This window comes from Sitodiplosis mosellana, unplaced genomic scaffold (genome assembly GCF_009176505.1).
Source record: "Sitodiplosis mosellana isolate CC-2019 unplaced genomic scaffold, AAFC_SMos_1.0 Smas_scaffold_1, whole genome shotgun sequence".
Lineage (NCBI taxonomy): Eukaryota > Metazoa > Arthropoda > Insecta > Diptera > Cecidomyiidae > Sitodiplosis > Sitodiplosis mosellana.
The window spans coordinates 6,044,371-6,071,983 of record NW_022595244.1 but is presented as its reverse complement, the minus strand read 5'-3'; the positions used below and the strand labels follow the sequence as shown (position 1 = coordinate 6,071,983).

The following is a 27,613-nucleotide window of genomic DNA, read 5'->3' as shown; positions in this document are numbered from 1 at the left end:
TCATTCCTTCTTTTCTTTTTTCATTCTCTAACATTTCACTCAATCACACATTTCGCTCGCATTCGGTTCATCTCGAATTGATAATGCATTGCGTATTGTTGTGCGGTGTTTCGACTCAGCCGTGTATCAACAGCACACACGTTCCAACACATAAAACATGCATGAGTTTACTTTTTTCTCAATTTGTAGCATACATTGTGGCGCATATCTTGTATGGTTTGAGTGAGATATTTATTCATCTCATGAGATGAAACGGAAAAAAAGTGATTTGAATATACCGTTCGAATACGATTGGTTTGTGTTTATGCAGTTGAATGTGGGGCGCAGAAAAAAATACAACAGGACGATAAACAAACAGCGGAATACATGCATAATTTTTAATTGTACAATTCGTGTACAGTGTACACCCGCTCCGCTATGTGCCTCTCGTTATTCAATTTTATAAATTGATATTGCATTTTGAACGAGATGCTACATGCATTCGAACGCTAATAAATTATTTTTGTTTCCGAACATGTTTTGCCTACGAAGCGTGACTCAATGACATTTTTCCGCAACGCACGCAGATGACTGAAACCAATGTTAGGATGTCATAAATATTTACTCGAAAATTACTCTTGCATCCACTTCTCAGTCTGAATTTTCCTTTGCTTAACCGTCATATTTCTTGTGATTGACTTTGGGTGATTGGTCCAATGAAGACATTGACATGTTGACATCATGCAAATGAAAATACACATTGACGACGACCGTGTCAAAGTGAAACAGTTTAGAGGTTCATTTCAAATGCATGTTTATTGATTTTAAAGCGTGTTTAACGCACTGAGAGCTTGAAATGTGACAGTCTTGTGCTAGAATTCTATTTATCAAGGGCACGTTTGTTAAAATATGTCAAGTTTATTCTTTCAGTTGATAACAGGAGTTATACATAAAACAGTGAAACGATTCGTTGAAACATCGAAATATATGGAAAAAAGGGAGAAAAAAATTAATTTGAATGAGTGCCTTTAAGCTACATTGTGCCATATATGTCATATGATTTCAGTTTTCCTTTTACTTTCCACGATATTCCTGATTTTCCGGAATCATTTGGGTACTTTTAAAAATATACCATTCATTTGACTTTAAATCATGCATGAAATCGATGCCTTTTTCGGTCTACAAAAAAAAAAATTCATTCAAAAAATTCAGAATGCGCCAAATCAGAGGTATGGAAAGAAGTTGAATTCGAAAAAATCATAAAAGAGCTTCATTTTAAACTGAATGCTCAATGGTTGCCATACAAAAAATTTGATATAGTCCATAAAAATAGCATTAAATGGTGTAATGTTGCAATCGGATATGATTGAATTGCATATGCTACATAAAATATTCGCGACGTCAAACACCGCACTTCAAGCGCTATTGCTTTATCAAGCAATTGTTTTGCACATATATAGTACACATGAGGTTCAAAAGACACAAATCCCAAAATAACAAACAGCAACGATAACAATGACTTCAAAAATTGTTTGTATTTTTTCATTTTGTTTGTGTATTTTGATGTTCGTCAGCATTTTGCGGCATTTTTTCATTCACCTGTTTTTCTTTCAAAATAGTTTTTGTTGCAATTGAAAATGTCTTCGATGCACTTTTTCACCAATAACATATTTTACTTCGTGGCGATAATGTGACCAGCCGATCATTTCCAAGTAACACGTCGAGTAGTTTGGACGTTTAAAAACCTTTGTTCAAACTGAATTAGTGGTTGAAGTTACTTTTCCAACAAATTGTTGTGAATTTTTCTGTGAGAAGTGTTTCAAAATCACCCACAAAATGGTATTTTTTCGTTCTTTTTTTCTAAGTGTTCAAAAGAAAAAGTGATTGGTGTTTTGTTCAGTGAACGATTTTCTGTTTGATTATATTGATTTGCATTTTCATTGTGAAATCGAAAAGAAAAAACCGAACTGAATCCAAGTGAAATATTAATGAATTTCTTTTAATCCATTTTATTAGATCATCAAGATCATTACGCTTTTGTGCATCGAATCGGTGCTGTGTACTCCACTTTATTGGCAATTCGTACCCGCATATGATGTCCAACATCAATCAGATCTTACTGTAAGTGTAGTGAGTTTTTTTTTTTTTCAAATCGATTGTTTGTTCTGTGTATTTTTTCTTTGTTAAAATGTGAAAACTAATTGAATAAATTGTGCATATTTTTGTTTAGGCAACCCCGTCTGAAGTGTTTGGTGTTGATTTACTAAGAGATAAAAGACAAGAATGGTCGCACAACCCAAAGCATTTGGACGAAGAATCAATGGGAGTCAATCATTTGGAGCAAGCAAATCCAATGCCACAAATCGAAGAGCAGCAAGTCGGCGAAGCATGGCAACAACAAAGTGGACTCCATCATCTTGAATCGACGCAAAATTTCCCCGTGTCAACGATTGAAGAGCAACAAGTTGGTGCTGGAAATCCATTGCCAAATCCATTACCACTCTTGATGTTAGATGATCAAGTCGGACAAAGAATTCCAAGGGTACAAATTGAAGAGCAACAAGTCGGTGAGGCATGGACTCATGCACAAACACATTTAGAGCAACAGAATATGCCAATGCCAATGCCAATGCCAATGCCAATGCCAACAATCGAGGAACAGCATCTTGGTCAAGAAAATCCAATGATTCACTTAGCTGAGGCAAACCATCCGCTCATGCTGTTCGCCGATCCAGCAGCCCCATCGATCGAAGAGCAACAAGTTGGTGGAGAATGGAACCATGATCAAGCCCACCTTGGTCAACAAAATCCAATGCCACAATTGGACGAATCGGAAAGAGAAAAACGACAATGTTCGTGTTTGGGAGCTGCTTTATCCGAATTGGACACGCAAAACCCGTCATTGCGGTCAATTGAGGAGCAACAAGTCGGTGAAGTCTGGAACCAAGCTCAAACTCATTTAGAGCAACAAATGCCTATGGCGCATTTTGATGGAAGTGAAAGTCAGTTGGGTGAAGAATGGCATCAACAAAGCAGGCAACATCATCTTGAGGCCGCACAAAATTTCCCAATGCCAAGTATTGAAGAGCAACAAGTTGGTGGAGAATGGAACCATGATCAAGCCCACCTTGGCCAACAAAATCCAATGCCACAATTGGACGAATCGAGAAGAGAAAGACGTCAATTTCCATTCCCATTTCCAAGAGTTGAAGAACAACAACTCGGCCAACAAAACCCAATGTCTGAGTTAAGTGCACAGAATTCACCAATGCCATCGTTCGAGGAGCAACAAGTCGGTGAATCCTGGAACCAAGCTCAAACTCATTTAGAGCAACAAATGCCTATGGCACATTTCGATGGAAGTGAAAGTCAGTTGGGTGAAGAATGGCATCAACAAAGCGGGCAACATCATCTTGAAGCCGCCCAAATTTTCACACTGCCAAGTATTGAAGAGCAACAAGTTGGCGAAGAATGGAACCATGGTCAAGCCCACCTTGGCCAACAAAACCCAATGCCATCGATTGAAGAACAACAAACCGCACATTTGGATGAGGGAAGCAGTTCACAAACGCTTGGTGCACCATGGTCATTTGATGCCATGTCAGCCGGAATCGATCAAATTTTGCATCCAGCACAATTTAACGAAAATGTAAGTGAATTTTTTTTCTCTGTTCACATTCACTTTTCACCGGATTCATCTTTTTATTTCTGTCAAATTGTAAATCATAAGTTTTATTTTAAAAAAAAATTCAAATATTTTTCTTTAACAGGAAAACTCACAACACATGAGATCATCTGATGACGAGAGCGAATTTGAGGAACCGGACGGTGCTAGATCGGATAAGGGAGACAAATTTCTCTCTCCAGCTTACGGCTACCCAGAATACGCACCACCGGCGTATCAACCCAGCTACGATGACAGCTATGCTTCACCAAGCTACGGCGGATACGGTATGGTTGAACACACTTCGCAAGTGTAAGTTGCATCAATTTAAAATCGTTTTTTCTATTACCGGGCAATAAAGGAGATGACTACAGTTACAAACCAGTTGCACCAGTTGTACCAGTTTTCAAATTGAAACCATTCAAAGTGTTCAAACGTAAGTCGTTTAGTTTGATTCAAAAATGACAGAGCATTCCAAATGACTAAGATTTTTTGTTCGATTTAGCGAAACTCTTCAAATTCCCAAAATTGCTGCCTGCTAAGTATGGATATGCTTACAACTCATATGGTAAGCGAATTGTGTGTTATTTTAACGATTGAAATTCTGATGAATCTTTTTTAAATTCGCCAGCATACGCTCCTGCTCCTTATGCTCCTGCTCCAGCTGCGTATTCCCCTGCTCCGTATGCCCCTGCTCCGTATGCCCCTGCTCCGTACGCCCCTGCTCCGTACGCTCCTGCGAAATTTGCTCCAAAGAAATTTTTCGCAGGTAAAATGAATTGCCAACAAATTTCCATAAGATCGTTGAATTGAACATTTTGAACGTTTCAAAATAACCAACATTTTCATTCATAGCTCCACCAACAGCTGCCTATGGTGGTTATCGAGAAGCTGAAGAGCCATTGCCAATGCAATTTGAACGTCGACAACAACAACAACAACAACAACAGCCAATGAGTTTCACCTCTGTCGATGTGGCAAGACCAAATGCCGAACAAATGAAGCAGCTTGTTGAAAACCTCCAAAATATGCAAGCACAAAATACTCAGCCGCAAAATCCACAACAGGGCCAACAACAAGATGTAGCAGCAAGCTTGCTCGATGTCGATGCACCCAAATCAATTCCGGAAGAGAAAAATGCAAAGGAAACGAAAGAGCAAGTGAAAAACTTCCAACAAGAACAACCATCTCAGGCTCAACAAACTCCGATGAACCTACAGCAACAACCACCCATGGTAAATTTACTCAATTCACCAAGTATTACACGTCAAAAGTGAACTAAACACATTCTAAATATTTCATCCGACGATTTTCATCCCAACTAACAAAATGCATAAAAATTCTTAATTAACAGGCGACGCCTTTCTAGAATCTAGGTGAAAGACATCTGCAGATGAATGAAAATGCCGCTCAACAACTGGACGCATCATTATTTCCAAGGTATGCATACTACTCGTTAGGTTGCCTCCGAAGGCATTCCGTTGTTCGAAATATAAACGATAAGCCGAATGATTTTGCGTCGCATTTTGGTAATGGTAACTTTTTGACTCACGACAAATCGATGGTGAAGCCTAGGGTGAAGCGACAAACTCAGAATAAGTATCCATACGGCGTTTTTTACTTGTCTCCGCAAAAATCCAATCAAGTTACTACTGTGTATCAAGCACCACATCCTGATCAAGTACGAGCAATTTACCCATACGGATCCGGCCATTCGGTCAATGCATCTTGTGTTCCGACAAATGTTCAGGCAATTAATTCATTAGCCAAATTGAGCCCAATTCAGTACGTAATCTATCCAACATCAGTTCAGCGACCGCAGTCACACCAGATGCCAGCAGCACCACCACAACCGCAACAAGTACTTGCAAGACCAATTTGTAAACCGAATCCAACTTATGTAAAACCTCCATCGATTCATCCCGTACCTCCAGCAATTTCCATTCCGCTTCTCCCAACAACAACTTCAGCTCCAGCTCAGACGCCTCCAAAAATTTGTCACTGTCCTTTGATTCCTGCACCTCCACCCACTAAACAACCATATGTTGTTACTACCACTGTACCAACGATATCCATTCCTCCAAATCCACCGACATTACCAACCCTTCCGACGCCTGTAACACTTCCGACAATTAAAACCACCGAAGAATGCACAATAATACCAACAACGACTATAGCTTCGGGAACCACAACCACAACGCCCCATATCAATTCCACTTGCACCGATAAAAGATGTGCATTTTGTGTTAAAAATGCTTTCTTTTTCTTGGGATTCAAACCAAAAAGTATTGCAGCGATCAAAGATGCATTGAAGAATGATGAAGACAAGGAAGATTTTCTGCGCGAAGTTGGTGGTGTGCAAAATGACAACGACAACGGAACAAATGCGCAAGAGAACCTTGAATTTGATATTGAAAAAGCGGTTGTGAATGTCGAAAAAGAGTCATCCGATCAATCCAAACTCATAAAAGTGATTGAAGATTTGGTTATTGAGCTGCGCAAACCGAAGAAAGACTATGACTTTGCCGATGAAGACGACAATGATGATAATCCAGATGACTTTGAAGATTGCCATGACGAGTATGAAGACTACGATGACAATAAAGATGATGCGCCTGACGTCAAAATGCCGTGCCAAACTAACTCTGATTTAGTTAAAGCATGTCAACATCTCTCTACAACTCTCTCATCATATGGCAAAAAAGATTGCTAATTTAATTTTTAATTTTTAAAAATTTTCTACGTGTTTTCTTTTGTTTTGTTTTTTTTTAATCAATTCCAAATCCATTTTTCCATATTTCATACCGAAATTCGCAATTTTATCCATTCACAAAATTTCAGCTTAATCACACATTGTTTTTTTTTTCTTTTTTCACACACAGTAATCCCATATTAAATCATCCATTGACATTGAAATCGATACCATTAGCCACCCCATCTACATTACCCATATCAGACGCATCAGAAACCGTCGGAGCCACACTCCTCGACAAAGTCAACGTTGGTGTTGACAAATTGATGGACAAATTCCTCTCACCATATCTAGGAAACGAAGATGTTGTTGACTTCTTCAATCCAAAATATTATTACCTACCACCACAAAAAGATCCATCGAATACATACGATTATCTGAATTAGAGGTCATTCACAACAATTTTCATTTTATCTACATACATTGAGCCCGATCATTTCAGTTTACATCAGGTGTCATTTCCTTTCCCTGTCATCAACATTTATTGTTCATTCGTTAAATTTTGAATCTGTTAAATTTTTTTTTGATACATTTTATAAATAAAACTGATTGAAATTAAAACGTTTGGCGTTTTCTTTCTTTGATTTTGAATATCATTGTCTATTTCTTTTTGAGAGAGCGATAGCTTGTTGGTAGCGTCATAGGTAAGATTGTCATTTCATTGTAAAAACTCATATTTTCCCGACAAAGTGAGGTCCATTGATAAATTCTACAAGACTTGTTGATATTTTCGACCAGGTTTTCGAAAACAAAGCATTTACTGCTTTAGAAAATATTATGATATTCTGACGAATAACACACATTGTTTTCCCGAAAATCTGTTATGAAAACAGAGTGACAAAAATAAAACAAAGTTGATAAAATTTCTTTGCTTTGCATTTAAACATCAATATTTATTTATTAATTTCTTTCTTGAAATTATCCCATTCACCATTTTGGAGAAAAAAACTAAGAAACATAAGATAAGATAAGAACATGTAATAGAAATTGGTAATGCTTTGAAAAAAATATATCACAAAACCAATTGAATAACAAAAATGTTTATTTATGCACGATTAAAAGCAATATTCATAACCGATATTCCGCACCACCAATTAAAAAAAAAATTGAAGAAAAAATTCAATTCGTGATCCATTTTGAGCCGATTCGTTTTTGATTTGAGAAGAATTTAATTGGCAGCAACAACCATTTGTGGGCAGTTTGGAATGGCACAGTTGACTTCAATGCCACAGCCACCGCTGCGAGTGCGTTGTTCAAAGTGTTCAAATAAGATTGGCTTGCGGCAGAAAGCACATTCCTGTAAGAGAAAGACACAAAATGGCATTAAATTTCAGTTCAACAATTGAGAGTTGGAATATTCAACACAACCGTATAAAAAAAACTACTGAATATATGTACCTCAGTGCATTGTGGTCCGTTCATCGGCAATTCGAGTTTTTTCCACACTTTTTTCATGTCAGCCACGAGAACGTCCATCATTGCGCGTGTATGATATGGTGTTGGTGCCAAACGGAGTTTTTCTTGTCCACGAGCGACCGTTGGATAGTTGATTGCCTGAACGTAGTGGCCGTGCTCTTGTATCATCAAATCCGAAACTTGTGTGCATTTCAATGGATCACCAATTTTAATAGGAATGATATGCGACGGAGTGTGCTCAACTGGGAATCCTTCATTTTGCAAGGCCGTGCGCAAATAACGTACATTATCTTGATGTTTTGCGCGTAATGCGCGACCCTCGTCCGAAGCGAGGATTTCAATTGCCTTCATTGCACCGGATAGCACAGTGGGTGGCAATGAGGTCGTAAATATGAAACCAGCTCCATACGACCGAATAACATCGACCAAATTTGACGTCGATGCGATGTAGCCACCGATATTGCCAAATGCTTTACCTAATGTACCACTTATGATGTCCATTTTATGTAGTTGTCCGTCACGTTCACCGATGCCTGCACCATGCTCGCCATACAAACCGACAGCATGCACCTCATCGATAAAGGTTAACGCCCCATGTTCATGAGCAATGTCACACAACGTCCCCAAAGGGCATACGGCACCAGTCATCGAATGCACCGTCTCAAATGCAACAATCTTAGGTATCGACTTGTCAACCTTACTCAACAACTCATCCAGATGCTTGGGGTCGTTGTGTCGGAAAATATGCTTGGGCGCCTGACTGTTTCGTATCCCTTGAATCATCGACGCATGGTTGCCCGCATCCGAAAAGATGTGACACCCAGGTAATTGCTTGGCGAGCGTAAATAGCGTGGTATCATTGGCGACATAACAACTTGTGAATACCAAAGCAGCCTCCTTCTGGTGTAGTTTGGCTAAGGTTTTCTCCAGATTCTCATGATACAACGTATTGCCTGAGATATTACGCGTTCCTCCAGCTCCAGCTCCATTTTCCTCAAGCGCCTTTCTAACTGCTCTCTTCACTTCCGGATGAGCCGACATGCCCAGATAGTCGTTTGAACTATAACAAATGATTACACATGAGATGATTGGTATACAATGAAAATTGTTGATGATGAAAAACCAGCATTTAACTCACCACCAAACGGTAATCGGTTTTTCGCCCCATGAATATTCGAATGCCTTCGGGAATTCACCAACGCCAGCCAACCGGCTCACCTTCTTGAAGATACGGTACGAATGATCCTTCTTCTTGCGTTGGATTTGCTCATGGAAGAAATTCTCATAAGCAAAGCTACGTTCCATCGGAATGTCTTCGACGGAGTCGCTCACATCGCGAACAATATTAGCGGCCGATGTCGATGACAAAAAGGGACACTTTGTATCCACATTCGATTCGGTCTTGGCTGATTGAATGGCTGGCTCAGCCGAGTTGGCATTGGTCGATGTCGACACATTGGCAATCGGTGGATTTTGCAACGACGAAATTGATCGCGATACAACTGGGCATTGATTACCATAGGTTTTCAACAATAGTGGTGCATAGTTGCGCACATAGCTAGTGCTGAGGCGAGTTAAAAATGGGCAAGGCATCTTCTTAATGCGGCTCACCGTACGACACAAAGAGTAAAATGTTTTTGAAAGCTGAAAAATAAACGACAAAGAGAAAAATGTATTCGATTAGAACGACGGTCTCAAACGGTCTGACATTCAAATAAATAATTTATCAACCTAGTTTATTAATACAATCTATTATTATAAGCGTAAGCAAATGAACTTCCTTTTGAATATAAAATGAAGGAAAAAACGGTTGACATGAAATATACATCGCGTGGATATCAAAGGTCAAGAAACTTTTTCATACGCCAGCGACAGAAATGAATTATTTCCAAGAACTCAGTGCGATATCCGAAAATTATGATTGTCACTTTTGGGTAAGAGCTAAGCAATCAATAATAAAAATGGAACGTGCCACACGCAAATATTAGTTTATCGCCAGGTCAGGCATATTGAACACGACCACTTTATGACATTCTTCAATGCAAATGAAGTGTCGTCAAATTTAATTACCCTCTTGGTTTTACTATCGCTAATTGCACGACAAACCCATCAAATTGAAAAAGAAAAGAAAAAAACACGATGGAAATTCAATTTCGATTGACTTTGCAATATTTCGTGTTATTGATACTATTGTTTATTTAAGTGGCGACATGTTTTGTGCCCAAGTCCAGTAATTGATACTTTGTGGTCGGATTGTAGTTTGCAATCTAACTACTCCAACCTTATGGCATTTTAAATTTATTTATTCATTTATTATTATACATGGCAAACTTCATTGTTCATTTCTAGTAGACATCTCCTACTAAAATTGAAGTTTGCCACAAATCTTTACGTCGGAAAAATTGAAAAATCTAATGATCGTTTTTTTCCATATTTGAATACAAAAACCGCATAATTTACACTATTAGTTACAATTGATGCTAAAGCATATCGTTTGACCTAAGGCAAAAATATATTTTTAGCAGTTGCATAGCAACACATTGATTTCAGAGTTTTCGTGATTCGACTTGAATGAAATCGATTTTAATTTTTTTTTATTTTTTAAACCACTTTTCTGACTACTTTATTCGCTGAATTCAGTCGATTGTATAATCAACATTTAAATACGTAGAATTTATTCAATTTGATAATCCATTCAACCGTATTTAAATGTGAAAAGCTGAATCAACTTACGATTTCAACGAAAAAAAATAAATCAATATTAAATTGAAACACCAATGAATCCGTCAAAATTTATTCCAATTTTTCGCAAAGACGGTTTTGCAAAGCGTTTTTTCTTCTTCTTCTTGTTTAATTTAGTGTTGCTGTTGATTTTTTTATTTATTATTTTCAATAATGACACAGAAACTGTAAGTGTTGACACAGTTTAATTTTTTTTAAAAAAGGTCGCGATTTTTTCCAGAAAAAATAATATTTGAATAGTTTACTTGAAATGAAATGTTGGATTTTTAATCACAATTTTCTAACCACATCATTCGTATAAAACACTTCTTCACTCGCACCAAATGTGCGGTCTAATAAAAATGAAAGTTTATGGAGGAATGAATGTGCATAAGCTGCGTCGGCAAAGTATCTACATAACTGGATTTCAGTTTCCTGTATTTAATTGCTATTACATGAAGTGGCCAGGAAAAAGATCACATAAATCAATCAACCGATTCCAGTGAATAGGCACAGGTGGTTGATAAATAAGTTGATTGCTTTTGATTAGTTGATAGATATTAAATGGTATCTTTGAAGTGGTCAATTTCTGTCACAATGATTCAGCACAAACAAACAAAAATGATAACTGGTTTTGATATGTAATTGTGTATCACATCGCGGCTCTTTATGGTTTGATATTGATGTAAAATGATTGGATAGAAAAAAATAGTCAAATCATGTGCTACTTCAAGGCTAAAAACTGTTATGTCAGCCGAAAATTTTGAGGTAAAACAATGCGAACATCTTATCTATCCGCATGATAGAATCTAAGCCATATTGTATTTAAAATGTGATGGCACTCGACAAAATACCACAAAATCACATCGAAATAGAAAGAAATATGTGTACGGAAAAGTAAAATAGAATCACTTACATATGATTTGTTATAAAATGGAAATTATTTCGAGTAGAAAGCGACGATGATATTCAAATGCGTCAATGCTTGTGAGAGAATGACTTTTAATTTTCAAACAACGACTCGTGTAACAGTCACTCCCATTGATGTTGTTTATTAAACGCTTAAACGGATACTGAATACGTTTGATGTGCTGTGCGTGTCTCGTTGTGCCAATCGAATAGAAACTCAAAACAAACAGAAAAAAAAAAGAAAAAAAAAATAGAAACTCCAATAATTTATTACCATCGACGGGACGGGCCACTTAAAGCAAAAGAGACACTCGCGAATACATGTCAACCGTTGGAATTAAATATCGTATCAAATCGTTATGAGCATTTGCTTCTTGCAATTTTCCAATCATGTTACGTCTGATTCGCAATCGTTGTGTTTCTTGGCACGACAACCAAACGCAGATAAATACACCGAGTGAACTGATGTAATAAAAGCAACAACACAAATGCAATCGAGCGTGAGTCGAAATTGATTTCACGAATATCATGTAAGCATGTGAATGGTTCAATAGATGAATAATGTGAGTAATTCCATGTATAAAGTTATCGACATTTAAGTTGAACTGGTCGAATCGAAAATTCCAAATTATTTCAAGTTTCAATCAACATTTTGACCATTCTATAATTGACAAGTGTGAGTGTGTGGCTATGACGTTGTATGCAATTAAAGTGAATAAACCCGTTTTTCGGGTACCACTTGGAAGAGACAGAAAAAATGAATGAAATGAAACGTCATCTTTCAACATTGGACACCTCGAATCCGCGAGTTCAATTTTACTGAAATTAATGACTGAGTCGTTGTGTGCATAAAAAAGGATTTGTTCATTCAGTTGTGTACGTTTTTTTGTACACTCTCGTCGCGTTTAAATTCGTTCGCTTTATCGTTCTCTCTCACACAAATTTTGCTCACATATTTTTTGTCGCCACTTCTGCTTGAATGAGTATTCTATTTAGGTCATCATCGTAAATTTGCTTTAATTAAATGCGCTAGCCTCGTGAACGTATCGATATAAGAAAAAAAAAACAAATACTTTGTATTACAAAAATATTATACCCCACGAAGTCGCTTTCGATGATTGTGCCGAAAAAATACTATTAATAGCAAATGCTCATGATAACATAGTTAGAGATAAGATTTTGCACACATGCTTTGCTCAACAAGTGCTAAGCGCGAATTTTATGACCTTGCTTCAACGAAAACCTCTGCCCTTGACTCGATCCCTCAACGGATATTTGAACATAAAATTCATTGAGATACATTGTCATTGAATCTGCACAGTTCAATCCACGAGCAGCGAGCAAATTGAAAGGGAGCCTCGTAACTGTCTAAGCACACTTTGACCTTTTCAGTGACATTTCAATATTTTATGAGCCTAAGAACTGTCATCTTTTCGAAATTCTTTCGGATCAGATGCAGAAAAAATGATTTTGTTGAATGAAAATCCGTTGATTTGTATTTTCACTGAGGTTTTAGGTGGACTTTTTTCTGGCCACTGCAACATTGAAGTTAAAATATTCAATTTCATAACAATCTTAATATGTTGCCTTATGTAACATTTCACGCACCGTACATTTGCAGTTAAACTCAATTGTTCAGGCTATTCCATCAGTTTTTTTCCTCTTATTTTTAGCGCATAAGCTGAAAACACGAATCACACTTGTATGCACAAAATTTCACTTTTACAAAGAGGCGAAAATGTTCCAACTTTACACAATTTTCACTTACCTGTTTTCGTTTGGAAGGGTGCTCAACACTGTGGTTGTTGCATTCGGCACTTCTGTTTTCAAAATGTAATACAAGACGAGCTATCTTAATAGTTTTGATGGCCACAGAAAAGTCTATCTATTAGACCCCTACAATGTGTTATCGCTGTATATAACGTTGAGTAATCGTGTGCGTGTGTATGTGAAATATATAAGAGAAGAAGAAAAAAGTGACATTGCAACACATGGCATATGTCAAAAGTTGCTCAATTGCAGCGACATCTGTACGAAATCGGACGAAATGGACCTGTAAACAAAAATAATTGCTACGAGTTTTTGTTTTGTCGAGGGAAAGAAAATTAGTATTTTGTATGAAATGTTGTCGGTATGTGACAAAACCGAACGAGACATCATCTAAACAAACCAAATATTATTGAAAAATAGCTAGAAATTTAGTTTTTTTTTAAACGATCAACTAATCATGACGATGTGGCTTTGACTGAAGTTTTACGGTTGAATTGATGAGGTTGATGGAACTGGTGCATTTCGCTTTCATCACAACACAAGACGAAAAAAGTCAGCGTTTGAATAGCAATGTCATTCGAACGATAATAAATGTTGTTTGGCCCAAACCACTAATCATTTGATAAGTTCGTATTTTGTTTTTACGCTAGGAAACATAATGTGCAATTAAGATAAATTTCATATCGCAGTTTTTGTGTTATTTGAGTTCCAGATGGGCTGTTGTCGAATTTGTGCCGAATTTGGTGCTTTTTTCATATCTTCTACACTCTTTTCTTTCAATTCTTTGACTTTAATTATAATTCGAGCTTTGTGTTCTTCTTCGCAGATTTAATTTTTATTTCTATCCCTTGATACGTTGCAACCAATTAGAGTATTCTGATTACATTGAAATTCGCAATGTTGATAAGGGAAATTCCAAAAAAAATCAAAAGCCGATTCAACGCATGGAGAATTATCGGGAATTACGTAATGTTTATGATAAACACTGGACATAATAACAAATTGCACAATTTATAACGAAAATCATTTATTGGCACCTAGTCGTCATACATTTTGGATCAAAAGCATTTTTTCCGTTACCATATTCGCTTGTTGATAAAACTACATCGTCATTTTTTCCTTCAAACTAAAAAACATCCTCAATAATGGGATCCATGGTGGTATCGACACTGGTTTGGCGACGTCGATTGTTCGAATTTTCATTCTGTGAAGCAGCAATGACATTTGGGATGGAGATATTGATTGGAATATTCCACTTTTTGTAGTTTTGATAAACAAACAATCCAATTTGGAGAGAAATAAATAGTGAAAATGTGATCATCGTAAAAACAACCAAAAATCGAACATCTGACACATTTCGCTCGGTTAGACTATGTCTTTCAGACAAACTTTCCAGCTTTGACTCCAGCTGATGGATGCGTTCCAATAGTTTTACGCCATGATTTAAAGAGAGTAGGTCAGGCTTTATGTCATTTTCTGTAGCTGGCTTAAAAGAGGTGGAAATGGTTGCAATTGACGTTGTTTTAACAGTTATCATGTTTTTACCCGCCTTAGTTTTATCATTTGTAGCTTCAGTCGTGCTTGGAGTTTCAGTTGGAGTTTCAGTCGTATTTTCATTCGACGATTCTGTGCTTGGCGCATATGTAGACTCGGTTATGTCGACAACATTGCGTCGCTCCGGTATTTTATTTGACCTTCGTACTGAATTATACAGCAAAGTTGTTCCATCTTCCAAAGCAGTTAGCGTTTCTTTATCAAGTGAGTCGGTGGAAATTTCGACGGTTTGAAGAAGTGGTAATTCAATCAAGGTACTCACATTGAACTTTCGAATTGGATTTCCCAGAATTACGAGCCGTTGTATTTGTGTTGTCCACAAGGGTGTGAAATCGACATCTCTGATGTTGTTATAGGAAATGTCCAATGCAGTTAGTTGATCTGCTATTGATAAATTCTTTAGATTTGCAAGGGAATTATTTCGCAAATATAACTCTTCCAAGATGCCATTTGGTTCAATGAACAGTTTCGTAATTTTATTGAAATTAGCGCCAATCGTCACCACACTATCCGGTATATTCAATTGCTCCAACGAAGCACTATCAATGTTCACATATTGTAATCGATCCATTCGCGTTAAATCCAGCGTACTCAAATCTGGATTGTGAGACATATCCAGTGTGACCAATTTCCTTAAATTCCAAAATGAACCCTCTTCAATTGTTTGGATTGAATTGTAACTCAGGTCTAATGTTTCTAGCTTCACTGTGATATCGAAATTTTCGTTGCTTATCGCTTGAATTTTGTTGTTATTCAAACGCAGCGTTTTCAACGAGATTAATGATATGAAAACGTTGTCATCGAGTGATTCAATTTGATTGCTCGACAGGTCCAGCTCTGTCAAAAATGGCAGATTTCGGAATGCATTTTCGTCAATTTGACTGATGCTATTTTTGGACAGCAATAAACTGTTGAGCGTACGACAATTGGCAAGCAGATCAGATGGTAACGCTAGTATGTTGTTCCGTCCAGCATTGAGGGTTGTGAGTTTTGGCCACGCACAAAATCCAATTTCGTCGATTATCTCAAGGGATCGATTATTCACATCAATCGTAGTTATCGATCGAGTTTGATTGACCAAATCCTGTGGAATCGGTTCCCATTTGATTACGTTGAATGTGAGAGTTTTCACCAAATCACAGTCTTTGATAAAAGCTGTATAACTTTGAAAATCGTTTATTCGACAGTCAGGGCCAGCATCAACAGCAGCAACAGTAGCAGCAGCAGCGGCAGTATGAATCATGAATATTGATAGGACAATATACATCATTGTTTTCGATTGAGCTCCCCTAGAAACCGACAAAATTTATTCAACGTACATATTTGAATATGATAAAATATTTACCATCCAAATTTTACTAAACAATACTTACATTTTTACTAAATATCCTCATTAACATCTAGTTGAAAAATCAAAAAATTTCCTCTTTCAAACGTCAGTAATTAAAATTCAACTTAATTAACAGGCTTCAAAATAGACTGTAATCAAATGTGATGTATCAAACGCAAAATACTTTGTTCGACTAATTAAACAGTACCAAAATTACAAGTTAGACTACAGAAATGGTGCATTTGATATGCTGAAATCAAACACCTTATCAAGGCGACCGATGAAAAAGGTCGTGGAAAGTTCAACCGACTAGATTTTGGTGTGTTACAGTTTTTTGCCTACTCTGTGTCATAGATAGATTTAGTGAATGTTATTGGGTGTTGTTTGAGATCTCCTGCATGTTGAAGAAAACACAACAACAAATATGTTTAAAAATAAAAACGACGCGTCAAGTGTGTATTTTCCTTTTCTACTTACGCTTTCGATTTGTTCAATACAAGCCTTGACCTTGATTCATTGAATCGAAATACACAGAGTTGAGTTTAGTAACATTTTAAGTTACAAATGTTGATCATCTCCTTTTGTTTTATGCCTATGGTCATATCGATGAAGCTTATCATTATGACCGATAAGGAATAGAAAGCTAAAAAAAGGAATGTCCACTAAGCATACGAAGATTTAATCAATATTTTCAACCATCAGTACACAGTTTGTGTCACAAACAAATTCCATTTTTCAGAAATTCATTTAAATCATATGGAGAACACGTATTACTATGCTTGTTATATATCGCTTGAATGACGAGCATGAACTGAAATGAGAACGTTTGTATCGTATATAAAAATAGAATCGAGTTACTTGAATGTTCAAACAAAAGATGAATGAAATTAGGAAATTCGGTTTCGCTGCAAAAGCAAATTACAGTGATTAAACTGTTTTTTTTTTGTCGACCGGAAATTTAAAAAGACGCAAGACTGATGTCTTATCGAATAGACCGTCTACCAAATTAGCTATTGTTAATGAGAGTTACACAAGTCAAGTACGATTTGTTATTGTTGGCACAAAACGGCTAATTTTATTTCTAACTTTTTTTGGTTATTTTTGAATAACATTCATTTGTTGATTTATTTTTATTCATTCGCTTGCATTCACTTGTATTATCATTGAACGATTTGCTGTTTACAAAATATTATCACAAAATATATGAACGAGAAGAAGGCATTTCATTAATTATTTAGCTTTGGTTGAAAAATACCCGAAATATGTGTCCAATCCAAATGTATTGGCTTCAAATCTGACTGAACTTAAAATATAGACTTTTTAAAATGTATGAACTGGCATTAAGTGCATGCATGTTTGGAGCAAAAATATGATTTTTCGTTTGTTTCGATGAAACGTTTGCGACTAAATTAAAGTACATCTTCAACCATTGGGTCCATACTGCCATTCAACTGGGTGCGTCGATTATTTGCTAAACCATTGTGGCGGATGGGAAAGAAATTTGGCATTAAAATTCTCCAGCGCCTATAGTTGGAATTTACGAAAACCGCTAATTGACAAGAAACAAACATGGTAAATGCAACCATCGTACAGATGATTAATACTCGTAGATTTGCCACACTTTCGGCCATTTCAGTGTGTTGATTGGGTGCGCTGCTTTCATTTGGCTCGGTTTTGATGTGACTTTCAATGGTTGATTCGAGATTTTGGATGCGCCGTAACATATCGTTGTTCATTCCATCTTTGGAATTAGTTGGTGCGGAAGGTGTCGGTGCATGAGTTGGCGTTGGCTTCTGAATTGATGGAACGGCGGTTGTCTTTGGCGCTAAAGTTGGAGCTGGTGTTAACTTAGCAGTGGTTGTGCTAATGGTTGTTGGAGTAGAAAGTGTAACAGGCCCAACGGGTGTCACTGGTGGCATGGTCATGCTGGTTTTCCGTTCTTTATCCCGATTCGGATCACGCAAACGAATATTCAATCGATTGGTTTCCGTTATCAAAACGGTTAGAGTTCGGTTATCCAAATTACTCGTGGTGATTTCTATGGATTTAATGGCAGGCAACGAAGTCAATGCTTGTACATTGAATGTTTTAATTGGATTTTCAAGTACGTCAATTCGTTGTATTTGTGTCGACATCAAGTATGAGAAATCAATATCCGTGATGTTATTATATGAAATATCCAAATTGGTCAACTGCGTCGCCGGCGACAAATCGCTAATATTCCGTAATGCATTGTAACTCAGGCACAGCTCTTCCAAGGATCCATTCGGATCGATTTTCAATTGCGTGATGTTATTGTTATTTGCAAAGACATTCACCACATAAGTTGGAATACGTAAATACGTCAATGAAGCACCGTTAACAATCACATCATGCAAACGATCCATTTCACTTAAATCCAACGAATTCAAACCCGGATTGTAGGATAGGTCTAGTGTAAGCAATTTTTTCAGTTTCCAAAATGAACCATGATCAATGGCTATTATTTGATTATAGCTCAGGTCCAATATTTCCAGCTTTCTATTATTCTCAAAATGATCCGTATCAATCGCTTGCATTTGGTTGTTGTTCAAACGCAGTGTTTTCAACGAGGTTAACGGTTTAAACACATTCCCACTCAATGATGTAATTTGATTGTTTGATAAGTTTAGATTGGTGAGCAATGACAGTCCATGAAATGCATCATCGTAAATCTCTGAAATGTTGTTTTTCGATAAAGATAGTGTATTGAGTAAATGACAACCGGCAAGTGCCTGCGATGGTAACGATGTTATGTTGTTTTCTTCCGCAAAGATGAATTTTATGTATGGCCAATCACATAACCCTTTGTTGTCAATCGCCTTTAATGATTGACCGCTGACATCAATTGAGTGAATGTTTCGCGTTTGATTGAGCAAATCTTTCGGAGGTGTGCTCCATAACTTCACATTGAACGTGAGAACTTTTGCATCGTCACAGCCTTTTATTGAATCGGTATAGTTTTGAAAATCTCGAACCTCACATTCAAAGCCACTGGCAACATGAATCACGAACATTGATAACAATATAGAAATCAGTGTTTTCTGTCGTGCTCCCCTGAAAAATGTTCGAAAAAAAAAACAAATCAAAAATCAATAACAAAGTGTCTCATAAACACAAACAAATCACGCTTACATTTTTAACAATTATCACATGTACTGGCAACTAAATCACTGATTTGTTATTAAAATTGATATTCAAAACAAAAAGTCTAATGATTCGAATACACAGGAGATCAAAACTTGTTTGCAGCTACGATCTATCACACTCAAAATACTTTGTTCGACTAAACTGACAATTGGCAAACAACAACACACTACTATTTCATGGACAGTAGAACGAAAGACCGTGCTGTGTATATACATGTAAATATATGCCCTATGCAGACGAATGCGAAAGAGAGAATGAGAGACATATTGAAATTCAAATATGTAGGCGAATACTGTCAACCACATTCAATATGCATATCAAACATTGTACATGTGATGTATTCGGTCTCCTTATCTCCTCGTCAAAAAAACATTAAAGGTCAAAAGGATTCGTATTAAAACAGTTGCCGCAATTTAAATTGTTTCATTTTTTTTTGTATCAAGTCGCATGATTTAAATGAGCTAGTGGTGATGTTGGTTTGTGTGCTGATATTACCTATCGCTGCTGTCCATAGGTTGCTTTGGATATGGAGTTTCGGAACCAAATTTGATGGTTGCATAGTTGAAGGCGTTAAATGTGTGGTGAAGGCAATAACTTTGCTTGACTTTTCTATGTAAAAGATTCAACTTTAACCAAAATACTTGAATAATGTGTATCGCACACAGTCATTGATTTCAAAAATATTAGATATTTTCCTCTGAATTCAATGACCTATTCTAGTCATCTCTTTTGCCATTTCGGTAGCAATGATTCATCTGTTGCCATTTTCAATATGAAAAAAAAAACGCATAACAAGTAAATAATAAAGCACCAAACACGATCTATACTATGTCAGAATTTTCATTCCGTTCACTCATACTCATACTGAACTGATCACAGCAACAGCAGAACATGTTTAACCTTATGGACTTAAAAATGCTTGTTATTCTAAATCTGAATTCAATTGATGTTCACCGAAACTGCGGCATAATGATAAATTATCTCTAATTAGAGTGAAAACTTTAGACACCTTTTTATGGCATTTAATTACAGTTGTTGTCATTTCGGTGTTTCCCCAACGTGCTAGAACTAGAATCGCATTTTTTTTTCTCGCTGCAATTATGCACCGTGCCTAACGGAAAATTTGGTTTTTTACACGAAAAAAATGGTCGTTTAAAATAATTAATCGTAAAAAGCTGTTATTAAATTCAAGCTTGGGTGTCATTTGAAGTGTGCAATTTTATTCATGTTCTTATTTGCATAATTTTTTTTCTAATAAATTGAAAGTTGCGCTGTAACTCGTTTTTTCTTTCTTTCTCTCTTCAGTAATTCATTGGAAAAGACTTTCTTGACAGTTCATTCGAAACCGAACTCAATTTGACAGATTGAATGTTGCTCAATATGGAACATAACCTCAATCCCATGTGTCCACAGTTCATTGTGTCAATCCGAACGAGTGCGTGCACGTTTTTGTTTGTTTTGCATTCCATTGATAAATTGTGAGAAGATTTGTATAAAAGTTGGATATTTCTCGGAATAAACATCAAAATGAAGCGTTTGGACGAAGAGAGAGCAAAAGTTTTCTTCGAAAAATTGGCTAAGTAGTAAGGAATTGGATTATTTTACACAAAAAAACGTGTTGTGAAAACATTGTGTTCTTCTTTCAGCATTGGTGAGAATGTAAAGCATTTGATCGACCGGTCCGATGGAACATATTGCTTCCGTGAGCAAAACAACAAAGTTTATTACGTGTCGGAGAAAATTCTGAAATTGGCCGAAAATGTTGGACGAGACAGATTGATCAGTTTGGGCTGTTGCATGGGAAAATTTTCCAAAACCAACAAATTCAAATTCAATATCACCGCACTCACCTATTTGGCACCATACGCACAGTAAGTGTTTTGGATGGATTTTGTTTTCAGCTTTGATATTCAATTTTTTTAGGGTTTTATCAATTTTCATGAGTTAAATTGCTAAACAATTTTGGATCAGCATCTTTTTTTTTTTATATTGAGAACTGTAATCTTTTTAACTAACATTACCATAACTAATTTTTCTTCTGTGTCGCCAGGTACAAAGTTTGGTTAAAATCATCGGCCGAACAGCAGTTTTTGTATGGAAATCATATTACCAAATCCGGATTAGGACGCATCTCTGAAAACACACCCAAACATCAAGGTGTCGTTGTGTACTCAATGAACGATTTACCATTAGGCTTTGGTGTCACAGCACGGTCAACGGCCGATTGCAAAACCACCGATCCACTCACCACCGTTTGTTTCCATCAGGCCGATATCGGCGAATACATTCGTAGTGAAGACACTCTATTTTGATTACTGTAATTCGAATTTAATTTTAATAAATGAAAATTAATGTAAATACGAATATGGGTTTGGATTTGTCGTATCACTCAGTTCAATTTTGTTTCAGTATTTCTCACTCTGAATGTTGATTTTTCAATGTGGAAATGCCTCTAAAATTCAATATTTCTGTAAATTAATACAAAATGCTATTTAAAGAGATGCACTTGATTTCGTCGATATTTCAAAGCCGTAATTTAAAAATAGTTCATTTTCGAATGACGGAATGAAAAAAAAACAACCGAAGACGAGAGAGAAAAAAAAATCGTTGAAAAGGGACAAAAAGGCGTACCTCTGTGCATGGGGTCAGATTTATTTATGGAAGCCGATCAAAACATAATTTTTACTTTGATTTATATTTTCTTGACTATTTTTAAGAAGACAGCCATTCGGATTCTGCCAATCGTCGAAAATCGCCGCACTTTGCGACTCATAATTTACGAGGTTTTAGTCTCGTGCATCGGAATCATGTTCGAGTGCTATTTTAAGTCAAGCGGGAATTGATTTTTTCTTCTGTGTTTCGGTACAAGTGTATGATACTGGAATCCTTTTTTTTTATCAATATCAATGTTGTACTCACATGCACTCGTACGTTATGTTGCATGTGCGTTGATGTTGATCATAGTACGATGAGCTACGGTGAGTGCGCGACACATGTGCACTATGGAATTTTGAAAGAGCGTGAAAACGAAGGAAAGAAAAACACATTTTTTTCTTCTTCAATTTTCATCTCCTGACATGCTGGAAGGCGAATGAAAGACACAATAAACACACATATATGAAATATGATGAGACAAATTTTAAGGGTAAACAACGCATATCTCAAACATATTTGGTTTATTTGATTTGTAAGTGTGATCGCGTAAGGACGCATCTCTCCGGTTACAGTTACGTGATCAAGTTTTCCATTCCGTTTGCTGTGTATTAATACGAAGTTGTTAATTGTTCGGTTTCGCTGTGGTGTTATGAAAAATTACGTTATAATTTGTTTGCGGGCATAATTCACGTTATAAAATTCTTTGATTTTAACACGAAATTCCGAAGATTACCTTCGCGAAATTCTGATACAAACGAAAAATTTAAAAGGACTCTTTAAATATTTGTTCTAAATTACGTGAAATGTTTTCACCGGACGTATTCCAATCGAATAAACCGGTCGATTTTTACTTTGAACCAAAGAAAATGGATAGTTCAATGGGTTATTCGAATTATATTATGATGAATTCCACGGCTGTGCTGACACCAACATCGCCACAAACATTTTGTTTTCCAACGAAATCCTTCGATACCACTGATTACATGGCGACAGACACATTCAACGTATCAACGCAATCGACTAATTACAACAATGATTGTTTTAATTGGTTTGATATGGGCTCGGTGGCCGACACACCGAATTCGGCTCAATCGGCAATTTCAACCTCAACCAAAGCTATTAAAGAGGAGATTTTCAACTTTGAACCCGAATACATTGAGCTCTTCCAGCGTAATTGTGACAATCCAGGTACAAACACTGATAGTTTTGAGCAGCCAGACAATGATTACATGAATTTCAACGAAAGCAATTGCCAATCAAAGTCGATATGCACTTCACCGAATATTGAGTCTCTATTGGAATCTGGTGACTCGATTCCATCAACCACAGGCAATTGTCTTCCACCGATATCCACCTTTTCGGAACAATTTCAAAACAATTACTTGGATCGAGATGACTTCGGTTTGATTGAACACGATTCGCCAATGATTCAAAATGATATCGACTTCGAAACCATGAACAATTTCAACTTCAATCAAATCGCCGAGGACAAATGCGATCGCAACGAGAAAAACATTTGGGAAATGTTAAACATTGACACCAGTCAACCAGAATCACCAACCGATAACATTTTTGTCGATGAAATTCCGGACTGCAAAAATGACATATCCACCGAAACCGAGAAAGTATCAAACATTATCGACGTTGAAGTTGACCTGAAAACCAATGCAAAAGATTGGATTTGTCAATGGGAAAATTGCTTCGAGATTTATCGCAATCAAAGTGAATTGGTGAAACACATTGAAAAGACGCACATTGAGGCGAAGAAAGGTGATGCCTTTTCATGCTACTGGTTGAATTGTGCTCGACAACACAAGCCATTCAACGCTCGTTACAAGCTATTGATTCATATGCGTGTGCACAGCGGAGAAAAGCCGAATAAGTGCCAGGTAAGTTCAATCGATTGCTTTTTGAAAAATGTTCGTATTGCCTCCATTAAAAACGATACACTGTGTGATGAGCCTCATAAAAGTTGAAAGTTTTCAATATAAATAAAAGAGCGTGTATCTGTAGTTGTTTACATCATCATTGCCGCCAATGTGCGATGCGTATAAATTATGTGAAAAAGAAGAGAAAAACCAACGCGCCACTTAAACTGCATTGCACTTGACTGGTGAATGCGTGCGTTATGAAAATGCATAAATATTATTTTACGACATAGGACATCGCTAGTTTTATGTTTATTGAAAGAGATTGAATAAAAAAAAACAAGAACCGAGAAAAAAAACGGCTTTGAAATGGGCAGCAGAAAAAAACGCATGAAAATGTTGCATAAAAGAAAGGCGACGGTGAACCGAAAACAAATAACACATGTGGTAATTGTGTTGTGGTTTCAATTTCAATGCTTGACGATATCATTTGATATGCATACATTCAATCCATTGGAATTGTTCACGCGGTATATCTGTTAACGGGTTGAGATCCCATAGGGAAATGCACTTGCACTTGCGAGGATCGTGCACCGATCGCGCGGCACTGGAAAAACAGGGACAGTTCTCGATTTATGCTCAACGACGCATATTTATGGTAAATCGATGAAAATTCCTTTTTAAATTGAAATAAAGTTTTTTTCTTCGTCTTAGTCGTTGCCGTCGTCGTCGTCGTCGTTGTAGTCCTTCGAGCCAACATCAATCCCATAAATTATTTGATTTTGTCTCTTCTACTTCGTAGTAACATCTATTTGTTTCGTGTGTACACGACAAACAATCTTCATACACATAATTTTACTGGTTGTTTTTTTTCTCCATCGTTCGTCCTCTCTCTCTCTCTCTCTCTCTCTCTCTCTCTCTCCTTGTCATTATTACTCAGTATGTGGCAGAGCAGATGAATGAAGGAGCAAAGAATTGAATTTTTATTTTCATGCGTGAACATAAATTCTTAATTACATTACTTTTATCTGTTTCACTTTTTTTATCCACTCACTTTAGCCCTTCATCGCATAAACTGTTATTATTCACTGTGGTTCAGGTTTTTTTCTGTTGCCTTTCTTGTTAGCATTTTTTTTCTTCTTTGTATGTGTCGTCGTCGTCGTCGTCGTCGTCGTTGTCGTCTTACGTTTGTTTGTTTAGTGGCAAAGGCCAACTAAAAACTATACAACGCATGCACATGTGTTGTCTATTATTTACATCACCGTTTTTCATTATTCGATTTGTTCCAAGTTGTACATTCCGTTTGTTGTTTGTTACACACTTAACAAGGGGTATGTCATAATTCACAGCACGAAAATCCACGCAACGAAACAAAGTAGACGAGAAAGAGAGAGAGAGAGAGAGAGAGAGAGAGAGAGAGATGATGATGAAGGAGAACAAAAAAACAATTTTAACCCTCTAATCGGCAAGACCCCCCCTCTGACTTTTTGGTTTTTGTATAAAAAGTGAACAGTTAGAAACGCGATGGAAAAAAAAGTGAAGACGCGAAGAGTGAAGACTCCATACGCGAGTTTTTTTTCTTCGTTTGTAACCGCGACGTGCGTAATGACTCATTTGCTCTAAAATCTAAAACTAAGATTAAGTCATTTAAATAGAGAAGGCATATGGTGTTAGACTGCACTTGTCTTAATGTTGCACCCCGAATTGGTCGATTTTCGTTATATAAGCTGAAATATGGATTCGAATTGCCGACGATGTCAACTTTTTCTACGTTCAAGTCAATGACCGAAGTGAAAAGAACAATTTACTGTTTCCAATTATCCTTCTTCCACATTCCGAAGCCATTTTTTTCTCTCTCTCTCAATAGACAGAGTGTGAAAAAGGACTTTTTAAAAGGAGATGAGTTTTTTTTGACAAAATGACATCTGATGGATTTAGGAATGCTGGGCGTAAATCCTCTCTCTCTCGCTCTCGTTCTCTGCCACCAAAATAAATGTGTTCTTAATGAATCGAAAAATGAAGCGGGTGAGAAAAAGGTCGTGGCGGCTTAATGATATTATGATCGATATTCAGTTCACTGTCTCTCTCTGTTGCCTTGGCGTAGTGTGTGACGGTGGTGCACATTTTTCCATCAGTCAACAGCGGCACAAAACTAATAAATGACCGTGAGAAAATCACGGCTCGATTTTCGATTGAAAATTCCGTTAGAACGAACGCACTCACTGAGCTGATTGATTTACTTGAAATGCATTCGGATTAAGTGACTGTTTCCAAAGTTTATATCCTTTTGAATGAACATAACTACCGGCATTGCTGTCGATGATGATTTTTATTATGATTTAACGAACATTTTAGATGATTGGAAGTGTTAATGTTGTGTTTTTCCCCAGTTTAAGGGCTGCGATAAATCATTCTCTCGACTGGAAAATTTGAAAATTCATCGAAGATCCCACACTGGCGAAAGGCCATATGGTTGTTCCTACGTTGGATGCACCAAAGTGTTTAGCAACAGTTCGGATCGGGCAAAACACCAACGAACACACTTTGATGCGGTAAGTTTTGTTGAAATTTGACCTCAACTCATGACGCGGTAGCTGTTTCAATTTAAACCAAATTTTTCTCGTGGTTGTTTGTTTTTCTTCCAGAAACCATATGCTTGTCAGTTGCCCGGTTGCACCAAACGCTATACGGATCCTAGTTCATTGAGGAAGCACGTGAAAAATCATGCCATCAAAAGTCAAATGAATCCAAAGAAGAAAACAGCCAAAGAACTTGAATCGGTACAGAAACGACTGAGTTTGGTGTTGAGAGAACGATCCAGCGATAGTATTCAGAAGAGAGCCAATGATTTTTTGAATGAAAAGGAAGTTCACATCAAACAAGAGTTCAACGTTCACACGAATTTCTTTTTCAACGATTCAAATGATGATGGCAATCAAATGGAAGAAAGTACAAATTCAATTGATCTCATGGATATCTCCAGATGCATACTGGGTATTGAGGGTGAAGAAATCCAATACCAGTACAAGGACAGCATGATCGTCAAAACGGAAAACTCTGCTTCGGACGAGGATAATATTGAAGCCATAAAAAAGTACTTAATCGAACAGCCGACTGAATACATTGATCTCAATGCCCTACAATCCACAAAACATAACTACTTCAACAATTTTTAAAAGCATTTTACTCGTTCAACTCTTTAGTTTTTAGTGTTTTGTTCTCTCACATTTTTTTATTAGATCTTAAATTCAATCATGCATTTTATTAGTTTTTAAGAAGAAAATGTGTTATGTTAAGTGCTTCCTGGTGCAATTTCGGCGCTAAAAATGACTTTGATTTGAAATCTCGTTTGCATTTAAATGACATTTAGATTTATGATTCCAAAGACTCGATGTTCATTCGGTAAAATCGTGAGAAATATCATTTGAAAATAAATGAAATAATTTTTTTTCCTTTTCGTTCTAATCAAATCGCTTCATTTGTTTTATTTTTTTTTTGTTCTTGCGCCACCGACAAATGCTGACCACTTAAGATTTAAGTTTGAACATGATTTCTTTGTTGATAAATCAAAGAGGCGAGAAAAGCGCCGCTTCTCATTGATGGAGTGCTACTGGTCAGTTGTCCAATGTAAAAAACCGTTGATATGGTTGTGTTCGTGATGAGCGCACGCATCCGAAAATCTAATTTCGGTTTCCGATTCTTCTCTGAACTTTGCCGCCAGCACACTCATTTGCTCGTCACATTACTCAAGTGGACATGGAGAGACTGACGAAGCGAGAGCCTCTTTCAATGTTTCTATTATTAATCGAAATCGTGTTCAAGAAGTG

General features: G+C 36.8%; 6 protein-coding genes across 9 annotated transcripts in view; 3 read left to right on the top strand and 3 right to left on the bottom strand.

Moving 5' to 3' along the window:
• The window catches only part of LOC129575033 (uncharacterized), a 35,508-nt gene extending 28,552 nt beyond the window's left edge, over nt 1-6,956 (top strand). The window contains exons 2-9 of the mRNA XM_055457836.1: nt 1,996-2,100; nt 2,210-3,628; nt 3,750-3,930; nt 4,005-4,079; nt 4,149-4,211; nt 4,275-4,412; nt 4,499-4,878; nt 5,013-6,956. Of these exons, the coding sequence (XP_055313811.1) occupies nt 2,300-3,628; nt 3,750-3,930; nt 4,005-4,079; nt 4,149-4,211; nt 4,275-4,412; nt 4,499-4,878; nt 5,013-6,356 (3,510 nt within the window). The 5' untranslated portion in view covers nt 1,996-2,100; nt 2,210-2,299 and the 3' untranslated portion in view covers nt 6,357-6,956. The remainder of the gene's footprint in view (nt 1-1,995; nt 2,101-2,209; nt 3,629-3,749; nt 3,931-4,004; nt 4,080-4,148; nt 4,212-4,274; nt 4,413-4,498; nt 4,879-5,012) is intronic.
• A 302-nt stretch (nt 6,957-7,258) lies between these two features.
• On the bottom strand, nt 7,259-13,368 carry LOC129575088 (5-aminolevulinate synthase, erythroid-specific, mitochondrial). Of its 4 annotated transcripts, XM_055458017.1 has the most exons (5): nt 13,210-13,356; nt 13,050-13,122; nt 8,950-9,455; nt 7,794-8,871; nt 7,259-7,692 (listed from the first exon to the last, which is right to left on the bottom strand). In XM_055458017.1, the coding sequence occupies exons 3-5, from the start codon at nt 9,402-9,404 to the stop codon at nt 7,564-7,566; spliced, it is 1,662 nt and encodes a 553-aa protein (XP_055313992.1). In that variant the 5' UTR covers nt 9,405-9,455; nt 13,050-13,122; nt 13,210-13,356; the 3' UTR covers nt 7,259-7,563. The 4 variants fall into 4 exon arrangements, with proteins under 4 accessions (XP_055313992.1, XP_055313971.1, XP_055313982.1 ...); XM_055457996.1 differs by lacking the exon at nt 13,050-13,122 and having other exon boundaries at nt 13,210-13,368; XM_055458007.1 differs by lacking the exons at nt 13,050-13,122; nt 13,210-13,356 and adding an exon at nt 11,449-11,659.
• Nucleotides 13,369-14,221: 853 nt separating this feature from the next.
• Nucleotides 14,222-16,290, bottom strand: LOC129574991 (chaoptin-like). Its single transcript, XM_055457732.1, has 2 exons — nt 16,139-16,290; nt 14,222-16,054 (listed from the first exon to the last, which is right to left on the bottom strand). Coding segments are annotated over exons 1-2 (1,719 nt in total). The 5' UTR covers nt 16,141-16,290; the 3' UTR covers nt 14,222-14,337.
• An 850-nt stretch (nt 16,291-17,140) lies between these two features.
• On the bottom strand, nt 17,141-19,469 carry LOC129574997 (leucine-rich repeat-containing G-protein coupled receptor 4-like). The gene is made up of 2 exons (XM_055457745.1): nt 19,249-19,469; nt 17,141-19,170 (listed from the first exon to the last, which is right to left on the bottom strand). Coding segments are annotated over exons 1-2 (1,668 nt in total). The 5' UTR covers nt 19,251-19,469; the 3' UTR covers nt 17,141-17,504.
• A 1,193-nt stretch (nt 19,470-20,662) lies between these two features.
• On the top strand, nt 20,663-21,656 carry LOC129574983 (60S ribosome subunit biogenesis protein NIP7 homolog). The gene is made up of 3 exons (XM_055457721.1): nt 20,663-20,846; nt 20,910-21,134; nt 21,314-21,656. Exons 1-3 carry the CDS (start codon nt 20,791-20,793, stop codon nt 21,573-21,575), a joined length of 543 nt encoding a protein of 180 aa, XP_055313696.1. The 5' UTR covers nt 20,663-20,790; the 3' UTR covers nt 21,576-21,656.
• A 1,031-nt stretch (nt 21,657-22,687) lies between these two features.
• LOC129577975 (zinc finger protein GLI4-like) lies at nt 22,688-27,092 on the top strand. The gene is made up of 3 exons (XM_055465919.1): nt 22,688-23,807; nt 26,177-26,338; nt 26,432-27,092. Exons 1-3 carry the CDS (start codon nt 22,722-22,724, stop codon nt 26,960-26,962), a joined length of 1,779 nt encoding a protein of 592 aa, XP_055321894.1. The 5' UTR covers nt 22,688-22,721; the 3' UTR covers nt 26,963-27,092.
• Nucleotides 27,093-27,613: the final 521 nt, after the last annotated feature.